The 17,339-nt window shown below is 40.7% G+C and overlaps 1 protein-coding gene across 1 annotated transcript; it reads left to right on the top strand.

Annotated features, from left to right (window-relative positions):
- The first annotated feature begins 1,641 nt into the window (after positions 1-1,641).
- LOC149432661 (paired box protein Pax-7-like) lies at positions 1,642-17,074 on the top strand. Its single transcript, XM_089665079.1, has 4 exons — positions 1,642-2,027; positions 13,095-13,330; positions 14,629-14,758; positions 16,887-17,074. The coding sequence occupies exons 1-4, from the start codon at positions 1,943-1,945 to the stop codon at positions 17,072-17,074; spliced, it is 639 nt and encodes a 212-aa protein (XP_089521205.1). The 5' UTR covers positions 1,642-1,942.
- The last annotated feature ends 265 nt before the right edge of the window (positions 17,075-17,339 follow it).

Raw genomic sequence — 17,339 nt, forward strand, 5'->3', positions numbered from 1 at the left:
TTATACAATTTATTTGTACATACAAGTCTTGTGTTTCTCCTCCTGCTCTCACACACGGGACACAGCCCAGACCAGCATGCTCCCAGTATACACAATCTGGAAGTAACAAAACAGGATTATTAATAATAATAATAATAATAATAACAATAATAATAATAAGAAGAAGAAGAAGAAGAAGAAGATTTCTTTGTACATACAAGTCTTGTGTTCTCCTCCTGCTCTCACACACAGGGCACAGCCCAGACCAGCATGCTCCCAGTATACACAATCTGGAAGTAACAAAACAGGATTAATAATAAAACAATAAGAAGAAGAAGAAGAAGAGGAAGAAGAAGAAAAAGATTTCTTTGTACATACAAGTGTTGTGTTTCTCCTCCTGCTCTCACACACAGGACACAGCCCAGACCAGCATGCTCCCAGTATACACAATCTGGAAGTAACAAAACAGGATTAATAATAATAATAATAATAATAATAATAATAATAATAATAATAACAAATAATAATAGGAAGAAGAAGAAGAAGATTTCTTAGTACATACAAGTGTTGTGTTTCTCCTCCTGCTCTCACACACAGGACACAGCCCAGACCAGCATGCTCCCAGTATACACAATCTGGAAGTAACAAAGCAGAAATAATAATAATAACAATAATAATAATAATAAGAAGAAGAAGAAGAGGAAGATTTCTTTGTACATACAAGTCTTGTGTTCTCCTCCTGCTCTCACACACAGGGCACAGCCCAGACCAGCATGCTCCCAGTATACACAATCTGGCAGCAGGGACAATGACCTGTAAAGTGGATAATCCTGCTGGGTGTAGCTGGTGATGGTGTGAAATATTTGGGGTCATTGCTCACATACTCACTGGCCATGCTGATCCTGGGCTGATCTCTCAGTAACTTAATAACCCCTCGGATGTGATTGGTAAAACATTTTTTTTTCTGCTTGCAATGCTCGCAGAATGGGCTCCCTGCGCCAGATCGGATCGCACGCCGATATCGTGCGGGATGTGCAGAGATCGGTATTGTATGGGGTGATCTGTCTGGTAATGTCACTATCTAGGCACCATTCAGGGACGTTTGCAGAGCACAAACCCCAATTTTACATGAGAAAAGGCGAATTGTAAATTTGGCGTCATCTCCTGCTGAGAGGGATTTTCTGCCCCCCCCCCCTCCCCTCCCCCTCTCTATCCCCCCAATATCCTTCCATTGTCATCCCTGACACCACTTCCAGGCCCATGTCAGCTGGTATTTCTGGGTGTCAGCCCCCCCCCCCCCCCCAATGTACTGTATACCACATGTACCGTCATATATACTTGGGACTGAGTGTACTGGTCAATCTGGTGATTATTTGGGGACAGGAGAGGGCAGGCAGAGCCCTGGAAGGCTGGGATGGTGTCAGTGATGAGCAGTGACCTGTCTCCTGAGCTCTCATCCTCTTTGGTGCATTTTAAGAAACATTAAAAAAAAAAAAGTAAATGTTTTTTTTTTCTCCTCTTGGAGTGGAAATGAGGCGAGGCAGAGGGTGAGGAGTCCTCCCAGCCTGGAGCACGGTGCCTTCCCCTGCTATTGGTCCAGCAGCCCCATTCCTTTGCCCCATCCCTCTTCATGAATAAAAGAAGCAGGGCAGAGCCTATCCCTGGTCACATCTCCTCCTACATATCAAACTTGGACACTTTAACAACTTGCAAAGCCCTCAGCTGACGTTATTTGTTCCCCCAAAAAGCATCAGTTCAGGAAAAAGGCGGCCAGAGGGATCTGTGTGCTGCCAAGCCCACAGTGCCCGGTCCCTGGTGCCACCTTCACCCCCTGCAGCCTCCAGGAGAGCCTCCATCCTGAGCTGGGGGTGCACTGCTCCCCTCTAAACCCACTCCTCTTCCTCCCCTCCCTGGCATCTCCCTGCCAGCCTCCACCAAGGGCTCTTCTGCTCACCTACCGTTGATGGCCGCCCTGCCTGGCACAGTCCCAAGAATGATGCGCCCGGCTCCAGGTCAGAACTACCCCCGCACAGGATTCCCTCTGGAAGGTAGGTGCTCCTTGCCGCTCCTTGTTGGGCTCCTTCTAGCTGAGCAAAGGGACGCCTAGCAGTGCATGCCTGGGCGTCCTGACCATTGATACTTTGTATACCAATACAGAAATACTTTGTATCCCATCACTGATACATTATTACAGCAATACTTTGTATCCCATCACTGATACATTATTACAGCAATACTTTGTATCCCATCACTGATACATTATTACAGCAATACTTTGTATCCCATCACTGATACATTATTACAGCAATACTTTGTATCCCATCACTGATACATTATTACAGCAATACTTTGTATCCCATCACTGATACATTATTACAGCAATACTTTGTATCCCATCAATGATACATTATTACAGGAATACTTTGTATCCCATCACTGATACATCATTACAGGAATACTTTGTATCCCATCACTGATACATTATTACAGAAATACTTTGTATCCCGTCACTGATACATTATTACAGGAATACTTTGTATCCCATCACTGATACATCATTACAGGAATACTTTGTATCCCATCACTGATACATTGTTACAGGAATACTTTGTATCCCACGGCTGATACATTGTTACAGGAATACTTTGTATTATATACACTGATACATCATTACAGGAATACTTTGTATCCCGTCGCTGATACATTATTACAGGAATACTTTGTATCCCATCACTGATACATTATTACAGCAATACTTTGTATCCCATCACTGATACATCATTACAGGAATACTTTGTATCCCATCACTGATACATTATTACAGGAATACTTTGTATCCCATCACTGATACATCATTACAGGAATACTTTGTATCCCATCACTGATACATTGTTACAGGAATACTTTGTATCCCACGGCTGATACATTGTTACAGGAATACTTTGTATTATATACACTGATACATTATTACAGGAATACTTTGTATCCCGTCACTGATACATTATTACAGGAATACTTTGTATCCCATCACTGATACACTATTACAGAAATACTTTGTATAATTTATTTTTCTTTTGTATTATAAACAATGATACATTATAGCAATACAGAAGTACTTTGTATCCCATCACTGATACCTCATTATTGAAATACTTTATATTATGTCAACTGATACATTATTACAGGAATACTCTGCATTATATGAACTGATACATAAGTACTTTGTATCTCTGATACACTATACCAGTACATGAATACTTTGTTTCCCATCACTGATACATTATTAAAAAAATATTTTACAGGAATATTTTACATATTACAGGAATATTTTACATATTATTACAGGAATACTTTGTTTCCCATCACCGATACATTGTTACAGGGATACTTTGTATTATATACACCGATACATGATTACAGGGATACTTTGTATTATATACACCGATACTTCATTGCAGAAGTACTTTGTTTCCCATCACTGATACATGAATACAGAAATATGTATCACATCATTGGCACATTGTTGCAGACATACTTTGCTCACAACAATGATACATCACCATGACAGGAATACTTTGTATTATCGCGGTGCTATCGCGGTGCTGTGCTGTTTATATTCCTCACTTTGTTACAGTAATATACGTAGTATTATTACAATACTATATTATGTTATTGCAGTGATAGCTTTTTATAATAATAATAATAATTATTATTATTATTATTGTTATTCTATTCCTGCTTTGTGTCGTTGCGGTGATACTCTGTAATATTGCCGCACTGATATACAGATACAAAGTGCTCATTTGTACAGTTGTGCCGCCTTTGTGGAATTCCAGCAATATTTGTATCATTGCAATAGAACCTTTTATTATGAATATCTTTAATTATTGCAGTAATACTTATTATATTGTACAGCGCTGAGCAAACTGTTGGCGCCATATAAATCCTGTATAATAATAATAATAATAATAATAATAATGATGAATGAACCGTGGAATTATTGCGGGGAATGTGTATTGCTGCAGCGCGGATCGGTGGTCGGCTGTACTGCGGTGCTGCGTTTGTGGTATTCCAGCTTTACTTTGTTACATTGCAATGATACCTTGTGATACGTTGTTATCATTTTGTATTATTGCAGTGCCGCTCCTAGTGATTGCAGTGATACTTTGTACTATTGTGGTGCTGCATTCGCTGCACCAGATCTACCTTGTATTACTACAGAGATACTTTGTATTACTACAGAGATACTTTGTATTACTACAGAGATACTGTGTATTACAACAGATATACTTTGTATCATTACAGAGATACTTTGTATTACAACAGATATACTTTGTATCATTACAGAGATACTTTGTATTACAACAGATATACTTTGTATCATTACAGAGATACTTTGTATTACAACAGATATACTTTGTATCATTACAGAGATACTTTGTATTACAACAGATATACTTTGTATCATTACAGAGATACTTTGTATTACAACAGATATACTTTGTATCATTACAGAGATACTTTGTATTACAACAGATATACTTTGTATCATTACAGAGATACTTTGTATTACAACAGATATACTTTGTATAACTGCAGTAATACTTCCTATTCCTCTAGTGCTGCTTTGTATTACAACAGATATACTTTGTATTATTACAGAGACACTTTGTGTTATTACAGAGATACTTTGTGTTATTACAGAGATACTTTGTATTGTTACAGAGATACTTTGTGTTATTACAGAGATACTTTGTATTACAACAGATATACTTTGTATTGTTACAGAGATACTTTGTATTATTACAGAGACACTTTGTATTACAACAGATATACTTTGTATTACAACAGATATACTTTGTATTATTACAGAGATACTTTGTATTACAACAGATATACTTTGTATTATTACAGAGATACTTTGTATTACAACAGATATACTTTGTATTATTACAGAGATACTTTGTATTACAACAGATATACTTTGTATTACAACAGAGATACTTTGTGTTATTACAGAGACACTTTGTATAGTTGCAGTAATACTTCCTATTCCTCTAGTGCTGTTTTGTATCTTTGCAGCACTTTCACTAGTTCTTCTTATAAAACTTTTATACCAGAGAGACAGTAAACTCCTCTCAGCCCCCCCCCCCCCCCCCCCGTGTTCTCCTGCAGAAGATCCATCTTTGTGCAGCAGTTGCAGCCATGATGACTCCCCAGGTCTGGAAGGGATCTCAGGCATTCCACGGACACTCCCAGTTATGAGCACCGATGTCACACTTTCTCAGTCTGCCCCCCGAGTCGGTGGATGAGTGGAGGGATGGAGGGATGGGGGCAGACGACTCTCTGCTGATGGGATGGGGGGGACAGCAAGCTGTCTGCTGATGAGATGGGTGGGGGTCAGGCTGCCTACTGATGGGATGGATGGGGGGACAGCAAGCTGTCTGCTGATGGGATGGGTGGGGGGACAGGCTGCCTACTGATGGGATGGATGGGGGGACACGCTGCCTATTGATGGGATGGGGGGGGGGCAGGCTGATGGAGGGATGGATGGGGTGGGGGGGGGGGAGACGTCCTGATGAAGGGATGGTGGAGGGACAGGCTGCTTGCTGGAGGAATGGATTGGGGGGGGGGGGGCAGGCTGCCTGATGGATGGATGGATGGATGAGGGGACAGGCTGCCTGCTGATGGGATGGATGGGGGGGCAGGCTGACTGTTGGAGGAACAGGGGGCAGGCTGCCTGCTGAAGGGATGGGGGACAGACTGCCTTCAGGAGGGATGGATGGGTGGGACAGGCTGCCTGCTGATGGGATGGTTGGAGGGGACAGGTTGCCTGCTGTAGGGAGGGGGGGGGACAGGATGCCTGCTGGATGGATGGATGGGGGGAGCAGGCTGCCTGCTGGAGGGATGGATGGATAGGGGGCAGGTTGCCTGCTGGAGGGATGGATGGGGGGGCAGGCTCTTTGCTGGAGGGATGGATGAGGGGGGGGGGGGGGTCAGGCTGCCTGCTGAAGGATGGATGGGGGGGCAGGCTCTTTGCTGGAGGGATGGATGGGGGGGGGGGTCAGGCTGCCTGCCGAGGGATGGATGGGGGGCAGACTCTCTGCTGGAGGGGTGGATGGGGGGCAGACTCTCTGCTGGAGGGATGGATGGGGGGGGTGCAGGCCCCCTGCTGGAGGGATGGATGGGGGGGGGCAGGCTCCCTGCTGGAGGGATGGATGGATGGGGGGTAGGCTGCCTGCTGGAGGGATGGATGGGGGGGCAGGCTCTTTGCTGGAGGGATGGATGGGGGGGGGGGGTCAGGCTGCCTGCCGAGGGATGGATGGGGGGCAGACTCTCTGCTGGAGGGGTGGATGGGGGGCAGACTCTCTGCTGGAGGGATGGATGGGGGGGGGGGTGCAGGCCCCCTGCTGGAGGGATGGATGGGGGGGGGGGCAGGCTCCCTGCTGGAGGAATGGATGGATAGGGGGCAGGCTGCCTGCTGGAGGGATGGATGAATGGGGGGGCAGTCTGCCTGCTGGAGGGATGGATGGGGGGGGCAGGCTCCCTGCTGGAGGGATGGATGGGGGGGGCAGGCTCCCTGCTGGAGAGATGGATTGGGGGGGGGGGGCAGGCTGCCTGCTGAAGGGAGAGGCTGTCATGGCCGACCCGCAAACATTAGAGGCGGGGGGGTCCTGATGGCTCCAAATCGCCCCCAATCTCCCCCAAATCCACATTCATACAATCCGTGATCAAGTGGCGGCAGGAAATGTGTGAAATGCCACGAAAACAGCAAAACACACAAGCCGGGGGGATTTAGCGAAGTGCTTTTCTGTAGCAAATGAAAGTAAAACAGACGGCAAAGAGACGGATCAATGGATTAGCGCCATGTTTGCACAACATGACTGCCAATAATCAGCTCGGCTTGTCGGAGGCACTTGAATCGGGAATGGGCCCTCGGAGTGGCCCTTGTCGGGGATCGAGCAGCCGGAGAGTCGCAGCCGAGTGACTGGGAATTAGAGGCGCATGATTGTCATTAAATCTCCAAATATCTGCTTTTTCCAGCCCACTCTGTAAATTATGCAGCTCGCCGGGCCTGGAAAATCGTCCTAATCTGCCAGATCTGTATTACACGATATTAAACAAATTGCAGATTCTCCCCCGGATTAGGCGCAGAGAATCGCACAGGCGCTGCGCCTTATCAGCTGCTAATAGGCGTCAACTTTGTAAAGTGTGATGGATGGGAGACGACCGATCAACTGTCACTCACTGTCCGATACACTGACACATGGCACACTGACAGGGGCCACGGGGACTTCTACCGTCTATACCTACCCAACTGACACTTGGAACGCTTATACTTACCAAACTGACACTTGTAACAGTTATAATTACCCAACTGACACTTCTACCGTCTATATACCTACCCAACTGACACTTAAAACACTTATACTTACCCAACTGACACTTAAAACACTTATACTTACCCAACTGACACTTAAAATACTTATACTTACCCAACTGACACTTCTACCATCTATATACCTACCCAACTGATACTTATAACACTTCTACTTACCCAACTGTCACTTACACCATCTATATACCTACCCAACTGATACTTGTAACACTTATACTTACCCAACTGTCACTTCCACCATCTATATACCTACCCAACTGATACTTATAACACCTATACTTGCCCAACTGACACTTCCACCATCATGATACCTACCCAACCGACAGATATAACACTTATACTTACCCACCTGATATTTCTACCATCTATATACCTACCCAACCGACACTTATAATACTTATCCAACTGACACTTCTACCATCTATATACCTACCCAACCGACACTTATAATACTTATCCAACTGACACTTCTACCATCTATACACCTACCCAACCGACACTTATAATACTTATCCAACTGACACTTCTACCATCTATATACCTACCCAACCGACACTTATAATACTTATCCAACTGACACTTCTACCATCTATATACCTACCCAACCGACACTTATAATACTTATCCACCTGACACTTCTACCATCTATACACCTACCTAACCGACACTTCTACCATTTATACTTACCAAACTGACACTTATATCCACCGAACAGACACTTATAACATCTATACCTAATGAACAGGCACTTCTACTAATTATACCTACCGAACAGACACTTCCACCGTAAATATATACTGACCGAACAGACACTTCTACCATCTATAACAACCCAATCATTTCTACCTTATTTATATATATACCGACCGAACAGACACTTCCACCATATATATATATATATATATATATATACTGACCGAACAGACACTTCCACCATATATATATATATATATATATATATATACTGACCGAACAGACACTTTTACCAACTATGATTACACAACAAACACTTATAACAACTACACCTACCGAACAGACATTTCTACCATCTACAGACACACTTATACTATCTTACTGAGAATTACCTGCATTATCTATAGCGCATATATATATATATATATATATATATATATATATATATATATATATATATATATACACGTCATCCATCATTCCTATAGTCACTCTCTAATATCTATAATTACGTACAATATCTGTAAAGTCACGAATAATATGTACGATTATATATGGTAACCACAGTGCGTATATTTATACAATTATAATATCTATATAGCCACTGATAATATATTTAGTCACTTATGTACAATATCTATATAGTCGCCTATAATATTTATAATTATTTACAATATCCATATAATCATGGTAATATACAGTCACTTATAACATATACAATTATTTGCAATATCGATATAGTCACCTATAATAGTTACAATGTATATATAGTCACCTATAATATTTATAATTATTTGCAATATCGATATAGTCACTGTTGATATATTTAGTCACTTATGTACAATTACTTACAATATCCAATCGTCCCTTATAATATCTTTTATAACTATACGTTGAGTTCTGTCCATGATACTTTCTCATTTGCACAACATTTACATGGAAGTATCACAGACAGGACTGAACGGCACCGATATAACTGAGATCACCGTAAGAATAGTTGCTCTTCATATCCCTATAGTCACTGATAATATCTCTAGTTACTTAAAACATCTGTAAAAAATACTTAGAAATTGAGTGCTAACCGTAATATTTTTTTATTTATTATTTTATTATTTTTTTATTATTTGCTCACAAAGTATTATTTTATTCTTTTTTATTATTTGCTCACAAAGTATTTTATTCTTTTATTCTTTTTTATTATTTGCTCACAAAGTATTATTTTATTATTTTTTATTATTTGCTCACAAAGTATTTTATTCTTTTATAATTTTTTATTATTTGCTCACAAAGTATTATTTTATTATTTTTTTTATTATTTGCTCACAAAGTATTATTTTATTATTTTTTATTATTTGCTCACAAAGTATTTTATTCTTTTATTATGTTTTATTATTTGCTCACAAAGTATTATTTTATTCTTTTTTTATTATTTGCTCACAAAGTATTTTATACTTTTATTATGTTTTATTATTTGCTCACGAAGTATTATTTTATTATTTTGTTTTATTATTTGCTCACAAAGTATTATTTTATTATTTGCTCACAAAGTATTATTTTATTATTTTGTTTTATTATTTGCTCACAAAGTATTATTTTATTATTTTGTATTATTTGCTCACAAAGTATTATTTTATTATTTGCTCACAAAGTATTATTTTATTATTTTGTTTTATTATTTGCTCACAAAGTATTATTTTATTATTTGCTCACAAAGTATTATTTTATTATTTTGTTTTATTATTTGCTCACAAAGTATTATTTTATTATTTTGTATTATTTGCTTACAAAGTATTATTTTATTATTTTGTATTATTTGCTCACAAAGTATTATTTTATTATTTGCTCACAAAGTATTGTTATTATTTTTTATTATTTGCTCACAAAGTATTATTTTATTATTTTGTTTTATTATTTGCTCACTTTCAAGTATTATTTTATTATTTGCTCACAAAGTATTATTTTATTATTTTGTATTATTTGCTCACAAAGTATCACAGACAGTACTTATTTGTGTTGTTGCAAGTTCACCGATACGATTAGTCGATGCAGTCACTGATATCTGTCACTGCTTACTATTACTATCCGGATAGTCATGATAGATTACTAGATTATATTAATTTGTAAATAATGTATTTATAAATACTTTAGAAGCTCCATAATCCCTGATAATAATATAGAGAGTTACTTATGTTACCTATATAGTCACTCAGGAAATATTTCGTCACGGATAACATGTATAATCATTGATACATTTCTGTATAGTTACTTAGGACAGCTATAGGTATTGATAATAGTTATAATTACTTGGACTATTGATAGTCACTAATCATTTATCATATCTATATAGTCTCTTAGATAGTCATTGATAAACTCTATAATCATCGATACATTTCTGTATTGTTACTTAGGTGAGTTTTAGTGATTGATTTTCATTTTTATAATATCGATAGTCACTAATCATATAATTGCTTATCTTAGAATTAATTGATACAATCTATAATCATTGATACATTTCTGATATTTAGGAGAGTTTTAATGATTGATACTAATATTTATAATATCGATAGTCACTAATCATTTATCGTATCTATATATAGTCTCTTAGAATATAGTCATTGATAAAATCTATAATCATTGATACATTTCTGTATATTTACTTAGGATAGCTATAGGTATTGATAATAGTTATAATTACTTATCATATCTATATATAGTCTCTTAGATTTCATTGATAAAATCTATAATCATTGATACATTTCTATATAGTTACTTAGGAGAGTTTTAGTGATTGATGTTAATGTTATCATATCGATAGTCACTAATCATTTAATTACTTATCATATCTATATATAGCGTCTTAGAATATAGTCATTGATAAAATCTATAATCATTGATACATTTATATATAGTTACGTAGGATAGCTATAGGTATTGATAATAGTTATAATTACTTGGAATATCGATAGTCATTAATCATTTAATTACTTATCATATCTCTCTTAGAATTCATTGATAAAACCTATAATCATTGATACATTTCTGTATAGTTACTTAGAAGATCTTTAGTGATTGATAGTAATATTGATCATATCTATAGTCACTCATTATTTATCGTATCTAGTCTCTTAGAATACAGTCATTGATAAAACCTATAATCATTGATACATTTCTGTATAGTTACTTAGAAGATCTTTAGTGATTGATAGTAATATTGATAATATCGATAGTCACTAATCATATAATTATTTATATTATCTATAGTCTCTTTAGAAAGTTTCTCCATATAAATAGTCGTTAATAATATATAAGGCTCAATCCCCTCAGCTTTACACAAGAAGTGGGATCTCATATCTTCATTTTCTGTCACCTGACTGTAAATTATAAATCTTTTTTGGACTCAACAAGGAAAAAGAAATGTTTATTTTCAATGAATGATCCCTATCCCGGTGTGCTGTGTTTGCGGATCGAGCCTTTGGCCCACATTTGCGTCTACAGACGTCTGTATTCATCTTCAGCACGTTCATGTAGATGTGAAATGTCTGTACGAGTCCCTGCAGAGTCCTCACCATTGGACTCCGAGTGCTGCTAAAGAATATCTGAAGCCAAAATGTGTATTTCATCCTGCATGGGGTAGGCAGGGGTCATACTCCTGTCAGTTTCATTTTGTTGCTGTCATCTGTGGCCCATTCTACAGATTTCAATTTATTTCCTGCAATGGAGACACAACAGGAAGTGAGAGTAAAGTTATTTTAAATGGACCCCCCCCCCCCAGAGAAAACTATTCTCGCTCCTGTTCCTGTGACAACTGAAAATGTTGGTGTTCCTATCACTTCAGTCCCTGTGGTGTCCAGGACAGTGAGAGAGGGTGAAGTCCCCCAGTGGGGAGACAGGTGGCATAAAAAAAAGGGGGGGGGGGTGTCCGACCCCTAAAATAAATTCCAAATCTAGAAAAACAAATCATATGGGCTTCAGATACACTTTATATGTTCCCAGTGTGCACCGATATCACCCAGAGAAGGAATGGGAACATTGCTGGGACCATGGAATATACAGATAAAATAAAATACCCCTCCCTATACAGAGAAGGATCATGGTGGGGGTGGTGGTGGGGGGGGCTCTCTTCTAATGGGTCTCATTCATATTCCTCACTAATCGTATTCCTCAGGAAAGTAGATGGAAGCCATTTACTTCTCTATAAATACAATTTTGTTTAGGAAATTATAAATATTTGTATTATTATATTATTATATGTGTATTGTCCGCTTGTATGTTATCCACTATTCTGAATAATGCAAAAAAAAAAAAAAAAGCTTTGGTAAAAAATAATACTAACAATACAAATATTAATTACAAAAAAATAAAATAATTAGAAATAATAATAATAATAAAAATAAAAATATGAATAAAAAAATAAAATAATGATGATGATAATAATAATAATTATTATAATAATCTGAATAAAAAATAAAATAATAATGATAATAATAATAATAGTATAAATAAAAAATAAAATAATAATGATAATAATAATAATAATAGTATAAATAAAAAATAAAATAATAATGATAATAATAATAATAGTATAAATAAAAAATAAAATAATAATGATAATAATAATAATAATAGTATAAATAAAAAATAAAATAATAATGATAATAATAATAATAGTATAAATAAAAAATAAAATAATAATGATAATAATAATAATAGTATAAATAAAAAATAAAATAATAATAATAATAATACCCTGTTGCAGTTTTTAATTTCTTTAACTCCTGATATTCTTGTTCTGTTGTATTTCTAAGTATAGAGTTTCTAGTTGGTCAAATTATACATAACTTATATAAATAAATAACTAAAAAAATAAAAAAAAACAATAATTATATATATATATATATATATATAATATATATATATATATATATATATATATACATATAATGTATTTATTTATTTATTTTGAGTATAGCATTGTCTGTGGGGCCCCTAACTAACCCCTGTGCCCCTCCTGTGCCCCCCACAGTGTCCACTCCTCTGGGGCAGGGTCGCGTGAACCAGCTCGGTGGAGTCTTCATCAACGGCCGACCTCTGCCCAACCACATCCGACATAAGATCGTAGAGATGGCCCACCATGGCATCCGACCGTGCGTCATCTCCCGCCAGCTGAGGGTCTCCCATGGCTGTGTCTCCAAAATCCTCTGCCGCTACCAGGAGACCGGATCCATCCGGCCCGGGGCCATCGGGGGCAGCAAGCCCAGGGTGAGTGTAAGAGCTTCGGCCAAGAGGGGGGGAGGGGGCACCCATACACATCAGACCATATTACCTGTCCATTGGGGGCAACAAAGGACTGGGATACCAAGAAATACCGAACAGAACTCAAAATGCTGGAATAGAATAGAATAGAATAGAATATACATGGTACAGAATAGACTAGTATGGTATATAATAGTATGTATAGTATAATATAGAATAGAATGGAAAAGAATATATATTAAGTATAATGTAGAATAGAATGGTGTAGTATTATATATATATTATAGAAAGCATACAAAATACTGAGAGGGTCCAGCACTGGGCTGGGATTTCTGGGATGATGAATGGGGACCTCTCAGTGCTGGGATTGGCCCCCCATCTTACAGAGTACAGCACACACAGTGTAGATAGGATTGTATGATAGATCTGTTCACTGAATTGGGGTGATTGGGAGGAATGGTGCCCCCCCCTCCCCACAGTGCTGGAATTGAACCCTTGTTGTCCTGCCTCTCCTCCATCCATACCATGATGTAGGGGTCCTGTCCTTGTACCCCCCATACTGACATGCCTGTCCTGTCCTTGTACCCCCCATACTGACATGCCAGTCCTCTCCTTGTACAACCCCCCCATACTGACATGCCTGTCCCGTCCTTGTACCCCCCATAATGACATGCCTGTCCTGTCCTTGTACCCCCCATACTGACATGTCTGTCCTGTCCTTGTACCCCCCATACTGACATGCCTGTCCTGTCCTTGTACCCCCCATAATGACATGCCTGTCCCGTCCTTGTACCCCCCATAATGACATGCCTGTCCCGTCCTTGTACCCCCCATAATGACATGCCTGTCCCGTCCTTGTACCCCCCATAATGACATGCCTGTCCTCTCCTTGTACCCCCCATAATGACATGCCTGTCCCGTCCTTGTACCCCCCATAATGACATGCCTGTCCCGTCCTTGTACCCCCCATAATGACATGCCTGTCCCGTCCTTGTACCCCCCATAATGACATGCCTGTCCCGTCCTTGTACCCCCCATAATGACATGCCTGTCCGTCCTTGTACCCCCCATAATGACATGCCTGTCCCGTCCTTGTACCCCCCATATTGACATGCCTGTCCCGTCCTTGTACCCCCCATAATGACATGCCTGCCCCGTCCTTGTACCCCCCATAATGACATGCCTGTCCTGTCCTTGTACCCCCCATAATGACATGCCTGTCCCGTCCTTGTACCCCCCATAATGACATGCCTGTCCTGTCCTTGTACCCCCCATAATGACATGCCTGTCTTTTCACATTAAAGCAGGTGGCCACTCCCGACGTGGAGAAGAAGATCGAGGAATACAAGCGGGAGAACCCCGGAATGTTCAGCTGGGAGATCCGGGACCGGCTGCTGAAGGACGGCCACTGTGACCGCAGCTCTGTGCCCTCAGGTGAGCGCAGGGACACACCGCATGGGCGGGGCTACTCTGTGCACAGTGGGCAGGAACTGGCTGTTCATTGGTTAGAACCTGATAGTGAGAAGTACTAGGCAGGAAATATTCACATTCCTGTGTACCCCAGTGATGGTAGTCACTGTTAGATGTCAGTGCTCCCTGTGTACCCCAATGATGGCAGTCAGTGTTAGATGTCAGTGCTCCCTGTGTACCCCAATGATGGTAGTCAGTGTTAGATGTCAGTGCTCCCTGTGTACCCCAATGATGGTAGTCAGTGTTAGATGTCAGTGCTCCCTGTGTACCCCAATGATGGTAGTCAGTGTTAGATGTCAGTGCTCCCTGTGTACCCCAGTGATAGTAGTCAGTGTTGGTAGATGTCAGTGCTCCCTCTGTACCCCAATGATGGTAGTCAGTGTTAGATGTCAGTGCTCCCTGTGTTCCCCAATGATGGTAGTCAGTGTTGGTAGATGTCAGTGCTCCCTGTGTGCCCCAGTGATAGTATTCAGTGTTAGATGTCAGTGCTCCCTGTGTACCCCAATGATGGTAGTCAGTGTTAGATGTCAGTGCTCCCTGTGTACCCCAGTGATAGTAGTCAGTGTTGGTAGATGTCAGTGCTCCCTGTGTACCCCAATGATGGTAGCCAGTGTTAGATGTCAGTGCTACCTGTGTACCCCAGTGATGGCAGTCAGTGTTAGATGTCAGTGTACCCCAGTGATGGTAGTCAGTGTTAGATGTCAGTGCTCCCTGTGTACCCCAGTGATGGTAGTCAGTGTTAGATGTCAGTGCTCCCTGTGTACCCCAGTGATAGTAGTCAGTGTTAGATGTCAGTGCTCCCTGTGTACCCTAATGATGGTAGTCAGTGTTAGATGTCAGTGCTCCCTGTGTACCCCAATGATGGTAGTCAGTGTTGGTAGATGTCAGTGCTCCCTGTGTACCCCAGTGATGGTAGTCTGTGTTGGTAGATGTCAGTGCTCCCTGTGTACCTCAATGATGGTAGTCAGTGTTAGATGTCAGTGCTCCCTGTGTACACCAGTGATGGTAGTCAGTGTTGGTAGATGTCAGTGCTCCCTGTGTACCCCAGTGATGGTAGTCTGTGTTAGTAGTTGTCAGTGTTCCCTGTGTACCCCAGTGATGGCAGTCAGTGTTGGTAGATGTCAGTGCTCCCTGTGTACCCCACTGATGGTAGTCTGTGTTGGTAGATGTCAGTGCTCCCTGTGTACCCCAGTGATGTAGTCAGTGTTAGATGTCAGTGCTCCCTGTGTACCCCAGTGATGGTAGTCAGTGTTGGTAGATGTCAGTGCTCCCTGTGTACCCCAGTGATGGTAGTCAGTGTTGGTAGATGTCAGTGCTCCCTGTGTGCCCCAGTGATGGCATTCAGTGTTGGTAGATGTCAGTGCTCCATGTGTACCTCAGTGATGGTAGTCAGTGTTGGTAGATGTCAGTGCTCCCTGTGTACCCCAATTATGGTAGTCAGTGTTGGTAGATGTCAGTGGTCCCTGTGTACCCCAGTGATGGCAGTCAGTGTTGGGTAGATGTCAGTGGTCCCTGTGTACCCCAATGATGGTAGTCAGTGTTGGTAGATGTCAGTGCTCCCTGTGTACCCCAGTGATGGTAGTCATTGTTGGTAGATGTCAGTGCTCCCTGTGTACCCCAGTGATGGTAGTCAGTGTTGGTAGATGTCAGTGCTCCCCTGTGTGCCCCAGTGATGGCATTCAGTGTTGGTAGATGCCAGTGCTCCATGTGTACCTCAGTGATGGTAGTCAGTGTTGGTAGATGTCAGTGCTCCCTGTGTACCCCAATTATGGTAGTCAGTGTTGGTAGATGTCAGTGGTCCCTGTGTACCCCAGTGATGGCAGTCAGTGTTGGTAGATGTCAGTGGTCCCTGTGTACCCCAATGATGGTAGTCAGTGTTGGTAGATGTCAGTGCTCCCTGTGTACCCCAGTGATGGTAGTCATTGTTGGTAGATGTCAGTGCTCCCTGTGTACCCCAGTGATGGTAGTCAGTGTTGCTAGATGTCAGTGCTCCCTGTGTACCCCAGTGATGGTAGTCAGTCTTGGTAGATGTCAGTGCTCCCATACCCCCTATTTATATTTCCTTTGGTATCTTTTCATTTCTGAGGTTTAGTGAGCTCGATTAGCCGGGTCCTGAGAATAAAGTTCGGGAAAAAAGAGGAAGATGATGACTGCGATAAGAAGGAAGAGGATGGAGACAAGAAGACCAAACACAGCATCGATGGCATCCTGGGCGACAAAGGTAGGAGAGCTGTGCCCACATCGGGCGTGCGATTCCACATCGATCTGCAACTTGCTTAGCTTATCTATCAAAGTGCAGCAGCCCATTTCCCACCACAACCAGGAGTGGCAGTTGCTATGGGTTACTGCACTTTGCCTTTTTATGTGTACACCCAGTGATGCAACCATGTATTGATATCTGTGCTGATCAATCCCCTGTATGTGTACAATGATGGAGGGGTGTACAGTGATGGAGGGGTGTACAGTGGTGGAGGGGTGTACAATGGTGGAGGGGTGTACAGTGATGGAGGGGTGTACAATGATGGAGGGGTGTACAGTGATGGAG

This window comes from Staurois parvus, unplaced genomic scaffold (genome assembly GCF_062004578.1).
Source record: "Staurois parvus isolate SC_StPar_1 unplaced genomic scaffold, SC_StPar_1.0 ptg002118l, whole genome shotgun sequence".
In the NCBI taxonomy this organism is placed as follows: Eukaryota; Metazoa; Chordata; class Amphibia; order Anura; family Ranidae; genus Staurois; species Staurois parvus.

Coding starts and splice junctions, on each gene's coding strand:
- LOC149432661 (XM_089665079.1), top strand. CDS start 1,943: ATGGCCGCCCTGCCTGGCACAGTCCCAAGAATGATGCGCCCGGCTCCA. Junction 13,331..14,628: donor TCGGGGGCAGCAAGCCCAGG/GTGAGTGTAAGA, acceptor TTCACATTAAAG/CAGGTGGCCACTCCCGACGT. Junction 14,759..16,886: donor CCGCAGCTCTGTGCCCTCAG/GTGAGCGCAGGG, acceptor TCTGAGGTTTAG/TGAGCTCGATTAGCCGGGTC.